This window comes from Alosa sapidissima, chromosome 12, assembly GCF_018492685.1.
Source record: "Alosa sapidissima isolate fAloSap1 chromosome 12, fAloSap1.pri, whole genome shotgun sequence".
NCBI lineage: Eukaryota > Metazoa > Chordata > Actinopteri > Clupeiformes > Clupeidae > Alosa > Alosa sapidissima.
Genome location: NC_055968.1, coordinates 35,029,958 through 35,049,245, shown reverse-complemented (window position 1 = coordinate 35,049,245; position 19,288 = coordinate 35,029,958). Strand labels below are relative to the sequence as shown.

Here is a 19,288-nt window from a genome sequence, read left to right as displayed (position 1 = left end):
CCTGCATGGTAAGGGGTAGAAGGCCAGATTATGGACTTACTGGACCATGGACCACCACATATAGCACTGCAACATGCAAGGAGGATAAACCTGTTGAGTGCCTGTTGAGGTGTCCACGACCATGGCAACCATGACAGGAACAAGGAGGCGGCACCCCCCCCCCCACACACACACACCTATTAATGTTAATGTTCCTGTTTTTGCACTACAATGGTACTGTTACCACACTGCACATAGCTGCACATATGGTTCATACTGAATAGCCATATTTATTCAGTTTTTCTGTAATATATTCTGTTATACACTGCATATGTCTATATTGTTCTTACTACTACTACTATAATAGAACTGCCACTACATTGCACATATCTGTACATGTTGTTCATACATTGGTCATATTACATAGCCATATTTATTCTGCTCTTATAAGATAACTGCTAATACACTGCACATATTTATATTTAATTTATATGACTCTAAACCACCTTCTGTAAACCAACTGCATACTACTGTCTACTGCACTATATTTCTTATCCTGTCTATGCACCACCTATCTATACTTTGTATATCACATTGCACTTTTCTGCTTTTCTGCACTTCTGGTTAGACACAAACTGCATTTTGTTGTCTTTGTACCTGTACTCTGCACAATGACAAAGTTGAATCTAATCTAATCAAATCAAATCTAGAATGCCTCGCTACTTGAGTAAGTAGTTGTGTAAAGTACTGTAAGAACAAGATAGATGCATTTCTCGCATCTGATTCTTCATAGCCTTGCTCACTAAACAAAAGTATTCTCTTGATGGAATAACAAACAAGTGTAGTTTCAGCATATAAACAAATTTATTTACTTGTTTTACTCACAGTACAAAGTTGAAACTAAATAGCCTCATTTACCATTTTAATTTATGTTTTTTTTTTTGTTAACAACAAAAGATAAATTAATAAAACACTTGAACATACACATATCAAAATGTGTACATTTTGCAGTTTTGTTTCCCTGTCAGAAACTGTGGTATTTGAAGAGACCAACTGGGAGGCAGAATGGAATGTTGGGAGGTAACACACATGTCAACCCAAACCATATATATATAGAAAAAGTTCAAGATTGCCAGAGTTCATTTTCATCAACTCACTCATTCAAACAAGTGAGCCAAACAGCTCTCTTTTCACATAAAATTAAAGGCTACAATTCTTAGTCTAGGCAAACGTATGGCAAGATGTGTAATTTACCGTCGTCCCCATGGGGGGCTAATGATATGCACTTAGTCCAGTCGTGCCAGTTGTCCTTGGTGTCGTAACAGCCGTTTACCCCAGGCCAGCGGTCTGTGTGTAATTTGCTTAGGTCCTCTTTACTGACGTCTCGCGTGATCCCAGGCAAGTGCAACGCAGGAGGGTCAGGCACCAGGACGTGCGTTTCCCTCGGCTCTTTCGTATGATGCTCCTCGTGCTTGAGGAACTCGGTCATGAAGAAGTGAGCGCCTGGAGTCTGTGTTCCAGAGGACGTGAGCACGTTGCTCTGCAAACTCAGGTACGACTGGATGATCTCGTTTCGGGACAGTTCCTTCCAGTTGGTCTGCTGGAGCGGGTTCGGCGGAGGAGGACACGTGTCCTGCTTGTGAACGTCTGTCCAGTGAGACTCCGGCGCGGTCGGCACGGGCGTCACAAGCACGTCCTCCCTGGGTTGGGCCTCCTTCAGCGCTAAGGGTTTGATCTGCCCGGTGACCGGGTCAAACGTGAGCTTGCGGTCTTTTAACTTGGCAGGTTTTTTGCTGTCCTCGGAGTGCTGCTGCCCGACCAGACTGACCGTGTAGTCTCTGGGCCGGTACTTCTTCCTCTTCCGCTCGGAGTTGTTGTGCGCAGCCCCGTCACCCTCCTGCTTGGCCGTCGCCGCCTCCACAGGGGGGCCCCCGTCCGGTGCGTCCGTGACCAAGTTCAGGGAGGGCACAGCTTCGGGCTGGACCACCGACCTCCCTTCACTGTGTCCAGGGGCTGCATCTGCCTGCCAGTCGCGTGTGGTCTCCGTGGGATACGACCCCTGGAGAGCAGGGTTTGGGGACTGTAAGGGGGGACCTGAGCTGACCCTGTCTGAGGGCACTTTGGGACTCGAAGGGGGACTTGTGATGGTGGCCTTCACGCCAGAGGGGGGAGGCCATCTCCCCAAAGTGTCTGGCGTGTTGGATTTGGGATTGACGGCCGGCGAGCAGGGACTCTTGGGGGGATGCTGCACGCCGCCCGTAGCAGGCAGGTCTTTCTTAGCCTGCTGTTGCAACACGGCGGTTTTCAGCAGCAACGATGCACTAGGAGGTTTAGAAACAGCGGGGGAACTAGGGTGGGGCTTGACAGCGTTGACAGGAACTTTGCTGGGTCTGTCGTGATCGTGGCCTTCTATGGCGTCTTTATCTGGCTGATGGTGTAAGTTGTCAAACATGTTTAAGCGAGTATCTGGACTTGCAGCAATGCCGTTGGTGGGACGCGGTGTGGCAATCGAGTGATGCTCGAAGGCTGACGTTTTGGAGATTTTGGATGGTAAGTGCTGCTGTGCGTCTCTCTGTCCTCCCTTGCGCTTTCGATGCCCCGACACCTCGACCTTTGGATAGTTACAGTTGTGAAAATCATTTCTGATTTTCAGCTCAGGCGCGGTTTTACCTGAGACGGAGGTGACTGCTTGGGGAGGATAATCTATTCGGCTGGAGAAGGGCCCTCCGTTGGTTGCGGTGTGCTCCTTGGCCCCTCCGTTGGTTCCTGTATGCTCCTTGGGCGCTGGGTCATTTGGTTCCGGTTCGATCAGCTTCTGCCAGGTCCGCAACAGTTTCTTTGCCCTCTTAGCCAAGTCTTCATCCTTAGTCTTCTTCCTGACATCATTTATCAATTTACCAAGCCGGGTTTCCTGGAGCAGAAAAAGAACATGCACTCAAGTCACCAATGACCACAAGCAAGTAACCAAAAATATTTTCATATGTGAACGTATGATTTTGGTGACCATACCTCAAGTGCCTCTTTGGTGATGGGGTATTTCTCCAAATATGAAATTACCTCCAAAACAGCCATCATATTGCGAATCTGCAGAAAAAGGTGTATAGTGATGTGCATATCTATTAAAAACACATTTACACATTATTTTAAAAACCATAAAACAATGCATTAAGTATGGTGTACATACAGTATGTGATTTAAATGTATAACTTGAAGTTGGTCTAGTTTTTACACAGCAGTTGAAACCGCAACTAACTTGGAGGCCCCACAATTTGAATGGACTTTCAGTTGTGCACCTGTCTCCTGATACCAACTGAAAAAGTCTAGATTTGAGCTAGAAAAATGTAAATCTAGTTCAGTTGATCAGCAAATAAATAAAAAGAAATGAATCACCTATCTGCATTCAAAAAGTAAACTGACAACTACATTGAAGTGACAACTACAACTCAAATGAGTATAGTAGTCTACTATAATACTGTTCAAATGTATTTAAAACATGTTAGACTTATTCATATAACATAATTTCCTCTTATGTTATTAAAGTTAAAATGCCTGCCTCCTCTACCTGATGTCAAGTTATTGTGACATAAACTAATCCAGCCACATACTCGGCAACCAAGGTTAGGATAACAAACACGTGCTTGTTTAAAGATTCTTATTTTCTCATGGTTGTCAAATCAGTTGGAATCTTAGCCTACTTTGAGCAAATGCAGTTAAATCCAGCGTGTCATTTCCAACCTGGCTAACTTAAAGCAGTGGAGCAGAAACGAAAAGTTACATGGGAATATTTAATAACCGACAGTGTATCAGGACAAACATTATATTTTGGATGCCTATTCCTAATCACTGATTTAAACAACTTTGACTAAGCCCTTTCCTAAGTTATGAAAGTTTAACTACCATTGGCCATTACAGCCTTGCTAACATTAGCTAGCTAGCAAACTGACTGACTTACTCTCACAGGCAACTACCAACACTGATGATATCTGATTCATTTTATATCCTTGAGAAGTTTTAGTATCCACTGTAAAGATATTTTGAACGTTGATATAACTAATGTAACAACTGTTAACGTCACCAAATGTTTGACGTGTGCTTGTTGCTGGCGCACCGGTCAACAGCACACAGCACAAGTTGCATCCCAAAGTTAGCTGCGTTAGCTAGCAAGATAGCTGAACATTAGCTTGCTCTTAGTTGTGCTGTCCAGCAGTATGCAAGCTTCCAATCCATGCGCACACCAGATAACCAATATCCGTTATCTGCCATCCGATGGTACTCACATTGCTTTGGCCATCAATGGCTTGCAGCAGTCGGTCTTTCATTTGCTGCGGGGTGGCGGATGCCGCTGTCATTGCCTGGCAGTAGTGGGAACCTGCAGGCGGGGGGATTCCTCTTAAGAGACGGGTGGGTGACTTGCAGACACTCACAGGCCTTTCGGGAGGTGAGCTAGTAAGTGGAACCCCATATTTCCCCTAGTGCTCATTCTTTAACAGCGTTGACATTTTATCAAGTATTACTGGCCACGTCTCGACTGGACGGAGTCCGAAGGCTCATATTACCCTGTGGCCTCACCGATCGTCCATCTCCACGCAGCAGTAGCTGTGGTGTCTGTCTATGGTCTGGGGCTTCAGTGTTTCACTGTTGTTGAAAAACGCTTGGCGGGGTGCATGCTGGGAAATGCTAGGAACGTCATGCGTAAGGATTTGATGTCATCACGTACTGAAAAATAGTTCTCCACTATCAAGTCAGTTCATTTCACAACAAATTGTATGGTCATTGTTTAATTTCAGAAAATATAGAATAGTACCAGTATTCAAGCATTTTTATTTATAAATATTGAACCTAAAAAAGAGCAGTTGCTAGAGTGAGGTGTACAACCAGATTCGTTATTCAACCAGGGTCAATCCAAACACATCTCCTCCCTTTAGATCAGAATTGAAACTCTCAAAGCTGCTTGTTCAAACTTCATATCATCCTCTCTCACTTGTGCACATCATAAATGCTCATTACTTTGAGCAAACAGCAAATGGTTCAGTACATCTGTGCAGTTGATTGTTAATGTCGCAATGGTCACAATACACTGTAGTGGTTCAATGCAATGAATAGTCCTACCCTATAAAACAAATAGGCCTTACTTCAATGCTTTATTCATTGCATGCAAAAGTGTTTAGCTGTCATCACTAGTTGCCATAGTCTAGACAGAAACATCAGGATGTATAGAATGATTGACGTATACAGTAAATTTGGCTTACAGTGCACAGCTCTGACCAAGGGGTGTTTTATTGTATATTTGTCATTTTTCCATTGCACAATGCTGTAAATGCCTTTGTTTTCCTTATACTGTCACAATGTATATAGTAAAAACTTGTAATATGTAAAATATGTAGAAACATATCCACTCTCTTACAATCAACCCCTCCACACACAATAATGTGTAACTTTTTGTAAGTTTTGAAATACCTATGGCACATAGAAAATAGGGCTGCCTTGTGCATTTTTCATTACAAAATACTTGCTTACTTTTGACAACATGACAAAGCAGTTTGACTATCTTGTTCATAAACAATGGCATAGCTTTTCAGATAGATAAGAACTTTTGCAGGTAATACACTATAGTGGTGCAGTTTGCAGTAATTGTCTTGAGAAATGCACTAACTGTTGTGCAAACATGATGATTTTTTTGTTTGTCAAATGTACAAAAACTCAATAAATACATGTTTAAAAAAAAAAAAAAAAATGATGATTTGAGAAATGCACCAAAGTGACTGAGATACACATTTCATGTTTCCAATGATGTGCAGGTCCCCATCACAGCAGGCGGTCAAAGTTTAACAATCAAAATTGTATACAGATCCTCATCAGAGCATCTGTTTCTGACATTGCTAATGTAAAACTGACTAGCCTGCCATACAGTATGCACAGAGTACATCATACGGGGATTTGAAGCTTCCACTAGTTTATATTATGGGTTATTTAGGTTATGGGTTATTTATATTATGGGTTATTTAGGACATATGTCGGGTTACTACTCAGTAACTATGTTTTACTTCACAGAGCAGCGTGGGTTTAGCGGTCAAACCCGGCTAATGATGTTGTGCCCTATATATGCAGCCCATTGTGTACTCACCAATCATACTTGGCACCAATTACAGAAAATACAAACAATAAATGATATAAAATTACATTTTGCATTACATAGACTGAATTACTTGTTGTTGGCTCAAAAACAACACTGGCAAAGATGGAAAACAGACTCTCCCTATCTGTAGATGGCTCCAACATTGCCTGGTGAAGAGTCTTGGTGTTATACTAGACAGCACACTTTCATTCACTGCCCATATTAACAGTGTGTCTCGCAGCACCTTTTTCCATCTGCGCAACATCGCAAGACTGCGCCCCTCCCTCAGTCAGCAGAGTGCAGAAGTACTTGTAAACGCCTATGTTACATCCTGCATTGATTACTGCAATTCCATCTTCTCTGGCATTCCACAGAAATCACTCCACCGCCTCCAAATAATCCAGAACTCTGCAGCCAGGATAGTAACAGGCACAAAGTCCACAAGCCACATAACACCTGTACTGTTGCAGCTACACTGGTTACCAGTTACCCAGAGAGTCCAGTTTAAGATCTTACTGTTGACATATAAGGCCCTGCATAACCTTGCTCCCAATTATATCACCGACCTCTTGGAGAGCTACACCCCTTCCCGCTCACTGCGATCCTCATCAGCTGGTCTGCTCAAGCTGCCCAAGATGAACCTCAGCACCATGGGAGAGAGAGCGTTCTCCCACACAGCCCCAAAGCTATGGAACTCACTTCCAAACAACATCAGGCAGCACTGCCCAGTTTAAAAAGGAACTGAAAACCTTTCTCTTTAGACTAGTCTATGGACTGTGATATGGCTAAATGGACTATATATATATATATATGTATAATTTTTCTCCTTTTTTGATATATATATATTTTTTCCTTCTATTTGTTTTATCTGTGAAGCGACCTTGGGCGCCTGAAAGGCGTTTTTAAATAAAATGTATTATTATTATTATTTTAAATTACTATTGTATGACTTTTGCTATATTTTAATAGTTACAACTTGCTGATGTTTGCTTTTATTTAATACAAATTCCTGGTTTCTACTGTTGTCTGTGTAAAGCACATTACAAATTGGTATAAAATGAGCTACAGCTATAAAATGACCTTGAATTTCCCCTGGGGATCAATAAAGTATCTATCTATCTATCTATCTATCTACAGTACAGTATATAAATAAAACTGCCTTGCCTTAAGAAGTCTCTTGAAACAACTGTTTCAACTGGCAATGACGACTTTATAAAATATCAAATGAAGACTTTATAAAACATCAAAGCATATGAGTCTGGCTGTTCATTCTTTATTGGTACAGTCTACCATGTGTGGATGGTTACAACCTTAAGCCACATTATAAAAGCTATGAATATACAATAAACAATGTTGCCAATTATGTCAATAAAATGGCACAGGACAACATGAGGGTAGGATTCTCTGGTGGTGGGTAACTTTATCAAAGATATGTAGTGTAACACATACATACATCTTCCTAAATAATCTTAGTCAAGCTGTACATCTTTACAATATGTGTGTTTATGCTGCACACATAATCGGTAATCAGTTACACAGATTTGCAAAGTAATTTGCCAGAATCTCCAATCTGCATTGAATGTTCTCAGTAAAAAAGAAAGAATGACATGAACTTGTCAAATGCATTTTCCCCATTTCTGAAAAATATATACAACACTTAATATATATGTCTTCTTATGTCCTCAGGATTCTCATGATCCAAAAAGCCTGGAGTAAAAATACCAAGGTTATTGGACATGTCATTCATGAAGAATGGACAGCTTGCACAGGACTATTTTACTATTTACCCAAGCATTACTGACTAACATACTTATAAGACCAATACTTACACAATCATGCAGAACATGATGAACACATTCCACAGGGCAATAAATATCCGGAAGTACCGTAGACTGAGCAGAAACTCTCTGATATTGTCCCCTAAAAATAATTAAGTCCAGATAAATGCACTGAGTGGGAATATAACCAACGACACAAATAGGCTGGTGTGTGTGTGTGTGTGTGTGTGTGTATGAGTGTAGACATACCTGTGGTCAGCCCATGGGACTCATCTCCAAAACCCTGGGACTCTTTCTTCTTTCTGTGAATTACCAAAATGATGTGCAACATCACATTGAATTCATTAGTAGTGAATAACAACTACCCAGCCATTATAATCCAGCATCATATTAACTGGAGTCTGTCACCATTATTAACGTGCAAATAGTGAACATATGCAGACTAGAATAGAGCATGTTGTTGAACGCTGCTATAACACTGTGGTCCGACATAGAGAAGCCTATTCACGATTTCAAATGCACAATGCATGCAAGCCCACATCAGCCAGTAGCTCACTAATGCCGTCTACATAACAATGTCTGCAATTCCTTCCTAACCACTTCACCTACTGCGCGGCATTCCATGCATTTCAAATACTTGAGCTAAGTAAAGTCAGAACGTCCTTCTCCTAGCCCAATCTATGTCTTTCCTGATTTTCTCATAATTCTTGCCTGACCAGGTTCGCTATACATTCATGGGATTGAACCTCACTGTGTTTAACTGCTATTACTTCACTCTGATATCTAAATTAAATGTGTAGAGTACTGCTGATGAAAGTGATGCTACTTTTCTTCTCTCCACCCGGGTGGGATGGTAAGCTAGGCTTGTGTCTCGGCTATGCTTATTTCTATGATGCTGCATCATGCTCTTGAATTTCCCCTAGGGATCAATAAAGTATCTATCTATCTATCTATCTATCTATCTATCTACCTACCTACATACATACATACATACATAAAAGCTGTCTACCTCATAGAAACAAGCTGCACTACAATCAACACATTATTTTTATTCTCATATGAACTATCCTCAAAATATGCATGTTATTGGAACTTCTTTGTGACAAGCAGGTAGGGAGATATGAAATCTTACAGTTTAAAATTGAGAACTGCTCCAGCATTCATCAGCAAAGTCCTGCACGAAGAAAGAAAATACGTCAATCAGTTCAAATAATAAACAATAAATGATTGAGATACCTCTTTAGTGCAGAGTTGTGATAAATGTGTCAGTGCAAGCTACAATCAAAGAACTTGCACTGGTTTCTTTGCAACAATTAGCCTAGCATCCTCCCAGGAAACACTGTATCTGTCAGTTTAATATATCTAGGTAATATTTTGATAGACCAGGAAAACCACACCCATGTTTACTGCCTCTATGATTAACTATCAATAACTGCCACACTGAATTGAAATGTAGTTTATAGTTACCCGAAAATCAAGAAATCCCCGATCATGGTGTCCACATCAGAGTTTTTGAGATGACGTTGAAACCGGAAGACAGGAAGTAGACAGAAATCACTGTCCAATCAACGCACACAAACAAAAAACGTCATGTACGTGCATGCCCTACTGTCTATGGTGCATGCTGGACTGTAGCCTTCTTGTTTAAGCCGTCTTGTTGGCCGTTAGCCAGTAATTTGCGCAATTACCCAATTACCGAGCCTTTCGCAGCTGCCGTGGACCTAAAGACAAGAACACTGGACTGCATGTATACAATAGGCCTACTGTCTATATGCACAGATTATCAGGAGGTAGGCTTACCTACACGCTTCATCCAATAGATCCAGAGTAGTCTCTGCATTAGGCGCAACAACTGCGCCATCCAGTGTTGTAATAATGTATAATGTATGCAGACATCCGTTTATGTAGTCCAGCACGTAGCCCAGTATTGTCTGTATGTGTATTACAGTAACAGAGGCGGACATCCCAGGTTCAGAAAGTAAAAGTCCTGCCAAGTATTTCATCAAACCATTTAGTAAACCAGTTCATCCTAATTAGCAGCCAGGTAGATCAGATTATTAGTGATATCGCCTGTGTTAAGTGCACAATAGAATTATGGCAGGACTTTTACTTTCTGGAACCCGGGATGTCTGCCTCTGTGTATAGCATCTCCTTTTTAAAGGGGGAGTCTTTCTCATAAACATACAGTGAGCTCCACACTAGACAAGCCTATTTCCTCAGGGCTTTTTTTAAAATATTTTATCACAGTGTATTGCCCAATCCATGTCAGAGATTGAGGTATTGTATCTTTAACAGTCTCAGGCACTCACTCTCACACACACACACACACACACACACAGAGAGAGAGAGAGAGAGAGAGACTTCTCCCTGACAGACACATTCCTGTTCTTACTGTATCTTGGGGTAACGGCGCCTCTGATACCTCCTGGTCTCTCTGTGGCCTTGCTGGCTATTAGCCCTAGATGCAGCTGCCTCACAACAGCCCCACCGAGGTCTCCTCCCTTCTGTCAGCCTCTTCCCAGAGCTGCTATAAGGAGCTTTCACCAGCAGTCACCAACCACACCGATATGACATGACTTACGTGGGGTGGGACTAAATTCCTTGTGCTGATAATTACGTGGCTACACAAAAAATTACAGCTCTCAGAGCTTTAGTCAGGTCTCCTGTTTCTGTCGAGGACACATGCAATAGATAGATAGATAGATAGATAGATAGATAGATAGATAGATAGATCGACTTGGGTGAATCCTACAGCAGTGGTTTTCAAAGTGGGGGCCGCGAGGGGGTGCCAGGGGGGCCTCAGCAAGTTGGAAGGAAAAATAAAAGCAACAAATAAATACATTTGAAATTTTTAAAATATACCTATTACTATGAGGGTTGTTATACAATGCCATTATAATAATTTGTCACATATCTGAACATTATATTTTCCATGATACTGACTGGGAATAATAGTAGAGTGATAGCTCTCAGCAGAAAGCCCCAAATGCAATTTTTACACACTGTATGCTCCATCGCGAAGTGCTTGTGGCTAAAATAATTATTATTATTAGCTTAATGTATTTTTATATTTGCCGTAGTATTGTCGATGGGTTTAATAACACATCAAGGGGGTCCTTGAACAGAACCTAGTGGTATTTGGGGGTCCTTGTCTGTCCTACAGGCTTCCCTGCTGTATGCTGCATGGCCTCATCAGTGTGTGGTCTCTTTCAAAACTGAGCTATGAGCTCTTTCAAACTGAGCTATGAGCTCTTTCAAACTGAGCACCTGACTTCACTATTGACAAGTCTGTGGCATTGTAGTACCATTAGTGCACTCTTGGTGGTGCTGGTTTCACCGGAATGTCCTAAATTGCTCATGTCTGCCAAACATCTGTCCAAAGCTATCAGCGCACTGACCTTTTTATTTTTTTAATAGATTGTCTGAGTGTATGGGAGTGGAGGGGAAGTGAGGCATAAATATAAATATGAGAAATAAAATGAATACATTTTTATTCAAGATTTCAAAAGCTGGCTGTTGGGTATACAGTTACTAAAAGCGGTTTTCAACCAGTGTTCCGAGGCAGTGAGGTATGCCGTGTATGTTTGAGGAACCCAACACACTTTCATACAGGCTCATGACATAGGCTAGAGGGCTGTTTTTAAATGTGTCAATGACACAGCTTCTTAATGAAGACGGTTTTAGGTCATAAAGTGGCATAGCAATAAACAGCCCTGTTATAGCCTGTAATGATGTGTGTGATACTTCATAATAAGCTGGTGTGTGTGATACTTCATAATCATTAATAAGCTGGTGTGTGATACTTCATAATCATGAATAAGCTGGTGTGTGTGATACTTCATAATAAGCTGGTGTGTGTGATACTTCATAATCATTAATAAACTAGTGTGCAATACTTCATAATCATTAATAAGCTGGTGTGTGTGATACTTCATAATACGCTGGTGTGTGTGATACTTCATAATCATTAAAAAGCTGGTGTGTGATACTTCATAATCATAAATAAGCTAGTGTTTGATACTTCATAATACGCTGGTGTGTGTGATACTTCATAATCATTAATAAGCTGGTGTGTGTGATACTTCATAATACGCTGGTGTGTGTGATACTTCATAATCATTAAAAAGCTGGTGTGTGATACTTCATAATCATAAATAAGCTAGTGTTTGATACTTCATAATACGCTGGTGTGTGTGATACTTCATAATCATTAATAAGCTGGTGTGTGTGATACTTCATAATACGCTGGTGTGTGTGATACTAATCATTAATAAGCTGGTGTGTGTGATACTTCATAATATGCTGGTGTGTGTTATACTTCATAATACGCTGGTGTGTGTGATACTTCATAATCATTAATAAGCTAGTGTGTGTGATACTTCATAATCATTAATAAGCTAGTGTGTGTGATACTTCATAATCATTAATAAGCTGGTGTGTGTGATACTTCATAATCATTAATAAGCTGGTGTGCCTTTGCACATTGGTTTGCACTGATGTGTTCCCCTAGCCTCAAAAAAGGCAGAGAACCTCTGACTTAGAGGACACACTTGTCACATACTTAGTAAAGTTCCCCGTTGTCTAAACCTCTTGTATTCATTATGTCTCTAAGGCACTGAGCCCTGAGCCAGGTCTACCCTCAGGTCCAGGGACAAATGGGCGATCTCTCAGGGCTCCGCTCAGCTGGCCTTTGGGAGAGGATGCGCCCCAGTGTTGCCCACAGAACTGAATTCCATTTGTGGTGGTTGGTTTGCAGAATTAACTTGAATGCAACAGTTTTTAACAAATTAGCACAGCGTGGCTATGATGCTAACCAGATTTAAGCACAATTTAGTACAACCTGGAAAATCATTGTGTGGTGGTCAATGTTGATATTGTGGTGGCCCGCCACAAATAAGCCAATGTATGGGAAACACTGCAGCCTATAGGCCCAGTGAGGTGCAGGAGGATCTGACACAGGTAATAGTGTATAGGGTCAGACAGACAAACAGACAGACACAATCACAAGAACTCTGTGACTTGTGCAACACATTGTTGTTCATACGAGGCACTGGGTAGTAGTGTACTAAGTGTGCCACATTGCCTGTGCTCATCACCCCTGACACTGATAAAGGAATGTGTATTTTTGTGTGTGTGTGGGGGTGGGGGGTGATTGCCCTTTGTTTAAATCCAATGCTAAGGTAAAGTGGACAAGAAATAGCCAAAATAGTCAACTGCTGTACACAAACCCAGGGACCAGCTATTCTCAGCTGAACTAAAAGTACTTGCAATGTCTGTCAGATTTTGATAGTTTCTGATGCGCGCGCGCGCACACACACACACACACACACATACACATACACATACACACACACACACAACATATGACACATGAAAGAATCCTTTTTAAGGAGATTATCTTCAATCCATGTTGCAAAACATTTTTCGCGTATTGTTGGATCTGCACCAGATTTCTCCAGCCAGAGTATTGTCGGAGGTCACTCTATTTTAAGCTCTTGGGCCGTAAGTTTCCGATTGTATATCATGGGGTAGCCTACCGTTAGGACGAAGTTAGGGAAGAGCAGGATTTAGCTACGCAGAATCAGTAGCCTACGTTTTTTGAGTAAAAACAGAGCGTCTTTGATACCCGGGGCCATCAATAACTGCACATCGCCTCCAGCATCTCATGATGAATAGAGGGCTCGCTAGACGAATTAATTCCTCTCTCAATAAACCTCGCTAATAATAAAGGCAGGCTATTTAAATTAGAAACACCAAACACTGATTAGGCTTGGACGAACGGTGGTCGTTCTGTAAATGGATCAGAAAAAAGGCTGTGCGGATGAGGTAGCCTACGGTTTAGGCTATTAATAGGAGAGCTTGGGTGACGGAGTTTTTACTCGTGGAGACGGAGGGCTTCGTAGCGAGTCGCCGGACACGGTGTATGTATTCCTCTTGCGCAGATCTTTAATTTAGTTCATGCGGTAGTGTTTTGCTTTGTAATAAATCATGGACGTGTTAGGAGTGTTAAATCTGGGCGAAGTTGGCGTTTATTTCTCAAAAATGGCAATGTTTCCCGTTTTTGATCTTGCCTACTACATCGTGTCCATACTCTACCTCAAGTATGAGCCAGGTGAGTAACATCTTCATTCATTTTTTGTTGAATCGTGTGTGTACTTTACTGGAGGAGGACGCAGGTGTTCGCATGCACTGCTGCTGTCAAAATTGGTGCGCGCAGCTTTCTGTCATTTCTAATTTCACATAAACCTCATTCGTTGATATGAAAGGGTCAGCTGGCATTCCTTGTGATTATGCGATTAATACTCGATTTAGACTCAGACATGTTTTGTCGAGCTTCATTTGGCCCACAAGGACACATAAAGTATTTCAAAAACATTGCATTTTGCGGTCGCGCTTTATCTTGATGTTTCTCTTCAAACCATTGTAGAAGGCAAAGTTACTTTACTTTGCACCCCCATGACATTCGATAGAGCGAGGCACATACCAAAGTTGGAAGACGTATAAATAGAATGTCCTTAAATAGACAGCGGAGGGTCCTAGAGATGGGACGCAACCGAGTTCCCATTTGTTTCCTTGATAATTAGCATCACCGTTTATTTGAACAGGAAGAGACATGGCTGCATTGCCTTTTTCTGTGTTAAAGCTATAGAAAGCCCAGAGAGTTATTTGTACAATACAGAACAGATGGCCTATTGTAGGCTAGATCTAAGGCACACACACCACACACACACACACACACATGGGGGGGGGGGGGGGGTTAGAGAGAGTGAGAGTGAATTGTACAAATGGCTGCACTTGTTTCCTAAGCAGAACTCACTGGAGCAGGTCTTTGGTCATATATAGTTAGGTGGATATTTCGAGATCAGCGGCATGTCTTTGACAGTTGTTTGCTGGTTCGCACTCGATCTGAATGAGCTTAACACTGCACGGGTGTTATAGATCAGAGTTTGATCCCGGCCAGCCTGTTGCGAAGGGGGACAAGGAGGAGAGCATGTATTTATAGTCCACATATGTAAGGATCAGCTTTCTGTCAAAATGTCCACTGATACGCTCCTGAGGACACCTCAAACCAGTGGTGTAGTGTGGTGTCCACTCATCGCAAAAGCATATGAATTGGGAGGATATTGCACTGTGTGTTTATGTAAATGTGATCTGTTGTAGACTGTACGTGTACTGATCTGAATAAAGGAAGTGTCTGTGTGTGTGTGTGTGTGTGTGTGTATGTGTGTGTGCGTGCGTGTGTGTGTACGCGTGTGTGTGTGTGTGTGTGTGTGTGCAGGCTCAGTGGAGGTGTCCCGCAAGAGCCCTGTGGCCTCATGGCTCTGTGCTATGCTCTACTGTTTCGGGAGCTACATCCTGGCGGATATCATACTCGGTGTCTGCCCCATCGACTATTTCCACAACAACAGCCACATCCTCCTGGCCACCGCTGTCTGGTAAGAACCTCTGAAAAGGACTTAACCAGCTCAATGCCCACAGAGGCTCTAAAAAGGACTTAACCAGCTCACTGCCCACAGAGGCTCTAAAAAGGACTTTACTGCTGGCAGCACTGAACCCAACCAGAAAGTGATGTTAAAACAAAGTAAAGTCTGCCACTTAGGGTGGTAACAATGAGTACAGTTGCTCTGTACAACTTTATCTGAAGTGAACAAACATCATGGATTAAATGTTCACCTTTGGTAAACTAACGTATCTACCAGCCACATTTGTGAATGCCTCACTGTACAAAACGTATTCCTGCCAAGTTAGCGTACAGAAGCACATGCTATAGCCTACTCTTCAGTAGTGAGCAGCTAGAATGAAAGGCCATCACTAGTTTAGTAGTTAATAGCTAAAGAAAGATGATTAAAAACTATAACAACTCCACCCAACAAACAACAACAACACACAGACTGATGGTGCACACACACACACACACGTTACACACTGACCCAGCTGTTGGTGTTTGTTGGGGCGGTGTGCAAGCACCTTTAAGGCTTTGACCTTGTCTTTGTGGTTTCCCCTGGCCTCTCCTCTGTCTCACTGGCCTCTCCTCTGTCTCTCCACACATTTCCATACATTTCCATTCCTACTGGCACGCCACCATCACAGGTACCTTATCTTCTACTGCCCTCTGAACCTGTTCTACAAGTGTGTGGCGTTCCTGCCCATCAAGCTGGTGCTGGTGGCTCTGAAGGAGGTCGTGCGCGCACGAAAGATCGCCGCCGGCGTTCACCACGCCCACCATGCCTACCACCACGGCTACATCATCATGATCATCACCGGCTACGTCAAAGGTTTGTGTGTGTCTGTGTCTGTGTGTGTGTGTGTGTGTATGTGTGTGTGTGCGTGTGTGTGTCTGTGTCTGTCTGTGTGTGTGTGTGTGTGTGTGTGTGTGTGTGTAGAAATATAGACAGACATACAGACAGATAGATAGATAGATACTGTAGATGTATAGATAGATACTGTAGATATATAGGTAGACAGATAGATAGATAGATAGATAGATAGATACTGTAGATAGATAGATAGACAGATAGATACTCTATTGATCCCAAAGCAAATGTGGGCCATCTAGGCATGTTTAGGGTGTGTGTCTATGTGGGTGTGTATCAGTGTCAGCCTTGGCCCCACAGGTCAGCTAAGTCCAGATCAGCTGGCGTGGCCTGGCCATGGAGCCCCGTGCTAATTCTCCCCACCTCTATTCTCGCCCCTCACACGCAGGCTCAGGCGTGGCCCTCATGTCCAACTTCGAACAGCTGCTGCGTGGTGTGTGGAAACCAGAGACCAATGAAATCCTCAACATGTCATTGTGAGTGTACAGTACACACAATCTCTCACTGAGGAACACACACACTTGTATTGGGTCTTAAATATCTCCACAATCTCTCACTGAGGAACACACACACTTGTATTGGGTCTTAAATATCTCCACTGAGGAACACAAACACTTTTATTGGGCCTTAAATATCTCCACTGTGAAAGTAGAGTTAAGATGTGTTTTAAAGTAATAGAATAATATACCTTTGCTATCTCTCTCTCTCTCTCTCTCTCTGTGTGTGTGTGTGTCTTGTTTTATCAGCCCGACCAAGGCCAGCCTGTATGGAGCCATTTTGTTTACACTTCAGGAAGCTCATCTTCTGCCTGTTTCCAAGAGCACCCTCATCTGTGTGTTCACCCTGTTCATGGCCACCTCCAAGGTACTTGCCAGAGGAACCTCACTAGTGCCTTATCAGAGGAACCTCTCTAGAAGAGCCTCACTAGAACTTCTATAGAGGAACCTCACAAGCTCCTCTCTAGAGAAACTTATTTAGACCCTCACCAGAGGAACCTCATTAAACGCTTATCTGAGGAACCTCACTAGAACCTCTCTAGAGGAACCTCATTAGACCTCTCTAGAGGAACTCATTAGACCTCTCTAGAGAAACTTCTCTAGACCCTCACCAGAGGAACCTCATTAGAACCTCACCAGCGCATCACCAGAGGAATTCACACAAAACAAATCTGATTTAAAAGCATTTATTGTTTGCATTTTAAGAGCTAGATGCTCTTATTTAATCAAGTGCACTGCCAGTGGATGTGAGAGCTAGATGGCATTATTTAATCAAGTGCACTGCACTGGATGTGAGAGCTGACTTCTCGTTTTCTTGCTCCAGGTGTTCATGACAGCCAGACACTCGCACGGCTCTCCCTTCGCCCTGGTGGAGTCGTGGGTGTGCCACCTGCTCTTTGGCTCTCCCCTGGCCTCCGCTGATGACCACCACGCCCCCGCCGCCACCCCCGTCTCTCCCGTCAAGACCAAGGAGGAGCTTAGCGAAGGAACGCGCAAGAGGAAGGCCAAGAAGGCCGAGTAGAGGAGATCTGCCGCACGTCAGCAATGGACAAACTAAACAGACGCCACCTCCCATAGCAGCCCCACAGCAAGCCCGCTGTCCTGTGGACACCCCCAGCCTCCTCTGGTCCAGCCCCCCCCCCCCTCTCTCTCTCTGTGTGCACAGGGGAGTGGATAGGACTTCCTGTTTTTTACACGTTGAAGGGGCAGGTCATGTGTACCGCTGGACGCTCTTTTTAAATGGTGCTTTAACAAGTCAACTACCACGTATTTAATGATATTTAATTATACTTAATTATGTAAATATGCTTAATTATAATGATATGATGCTGTAAAAAGCTGTCTAATATCCCACGTGGTTTCAGAAAGGACTTATATATTTATTTATATATTTTCTCACCAGTCAGCCCCCTCCTCTTCTGTTTGCTATTTGCTATAACATGCGGTGATGCACATGTCTTTGGCTTGGCTGATTTAAACCATGTGTTTCGTTCAGATCATTGCATTTCTACCAACTAATGATTTCAGAAATAATATGTGTGTGATATTCTATTGGAGGAAACAGTAGACCAGAGTGTGACAGACGAGGTGAAGTACCACAGGCCATTACTTTCTGTACATGGCAACTTTTTACATAGAAAATAAATGAATGAATGTCTGGACATGGATTTGTTTTTCATCTTTTTTAAAGATTTACCTTTGCAAATATGTATTTATATGTGTTAGGTGTACACCGCAGATGTGGTAACTAGAGCAGAGCTGGCAACCCAGATGCCGAAACACTACTGACTTTGTGATTACTAGATAGGTGGAGGGTGGCGGATCAGGCTAAAACACAAATATTTAAACATCATCAGTTGAGGGCTGCAACTTCACTTTTTTAAATGAGGATATCCTGGCCGGACTACTGTTGTCAGTGATATAAGTATTTGAAATTAGCATGATTTCCTAATGTCTAGTGACAAATCAGGGCCATTTTATGATTCATTGAATTGAATTTCTTACATACGGTTCCTTTAAATTTTCTATTACAAAAGATTTTCATAAATAACTCAAAGATAAGAAGAAAGGAGCCATGACTTCTTCACATTACTAATAAAATGAGCGCTACAAATGTATCAAAGTAAAATTGTTAAAGACATTCAGGTGAATATGTTTTATTTTGGGGTCCTGGTGGCTCTCATTGCTATGCAGATTGGGCAGAGAGTTTCCTTTTTACAAGTCCACTTCAAAGCCCTGACACAAACCCCTAGCACCACCTCTAGCACTGTAGTGTAGCATGACACCGTGCTACAGCCTGCAGTTCCCTTTAGCGGTCACTTTTGCACTGTCCCTGCTGAATGACCACTAATGGATGTGTAATGTTTATTTGCAATGTTTCGCAAGAGTGCTGATTGTTCCACAGCATGTTATGTAACGTGTAATGACTTCCTTGTACACGAGCAGCTACCGCCATACACAAGGCTCCCCGCCAGCAAGCAAAACACCTTTGATCTCTGTCGTTGGCACGGTCAGGCTTGAAGTTTAAATGAAACATGACAGTTGGTTGTCCATTTGTTGACGTGGCCCAGCTTTGACCAGCTCTGAGCGTGAGCGCCTGTGGAG

The 19,288-nt window shown here is 42.5% G+C and overlaps 3 protein-coding genes across 3 annotated transcripts; 1 reads left to right on the top strand and 2 right to left on the bottom strand.

Moving 5' to 3' along the window:
- Positions 1-888: 888 nt before the first annotated feature.
- Positions 889-4,626, bottom strand: LOC121724770 (mediator of RNA polymerase II transcription subunit 26-like). Its single transcript, XM_042111541.1, has 3 exons — positions 4,257-4,626; positions 2,989-3,063; positions 889-2,890 (listed from the first exon to the last, which is right to left on the bottom strand). The coding sequence occupies exons 1-3, from the start codon at positions 4,326-4,328 to the stop codon at positions 1,196-1,198; spliced, it is 1,842 nt and encodes a 613-aa protein (XP_041967475.1). The 5' UTR covers positions 4,329-4,626; the 3' UTR covers positions 889-1,195.
- Positions 4,627-7,347: 2,721 nt separating this feature from the next.
- smim7 (small integral membrane protein 7) lies at positions 7,348-9,447 on the bottom strand. The gene is made up of 5 exons (XM_042111580.1): positions 9,340-9,447; positions 9,005-9,046; positions 8,122-8,174; positions 7,924-8,014; positions 7,348-7,801 (listed from the first exon to the last, which is right to left on the bottom strand). The coding sequence occupies exons 1-5, from the start codon at positions 9,363-9,365 to the stop codon at positions 7,786-7,788; spliced, it is 228 nt and encodes a 75-aa protein (XP_041967514.1). The 5' UTR covers positions 9,366-9,447; the 3' UTR covers positions 7,348-7,785.
- A 3,990-nt stretch (positions 9,448-13,437) lies between these two features.
- On the top strand, positions 13,438-18,343 carry tmem38a (transmembrane protein 38A). Its single transcript, XM_042111570.1, has 6 exons — positions 13,438-13,984; positions 15,152-15,308; positions 15,964-16,148; positions 16,576-16,663; positions 16,934-17,051; positions 17,508-18,343. Exons 1-6 carry the CDS (start codon positions 13,861-13,863, stop codon positions 17,703-17,705), a joined length of 870 nt encoding a protein of 289 aa, XP_041967504.1. The 5' UTR covers positions 13,438-13,860; the 3' UTR covers positions 17,706-18,343.
- Positions 18,344-19,288: the final 945 nt, after the last annotated feature.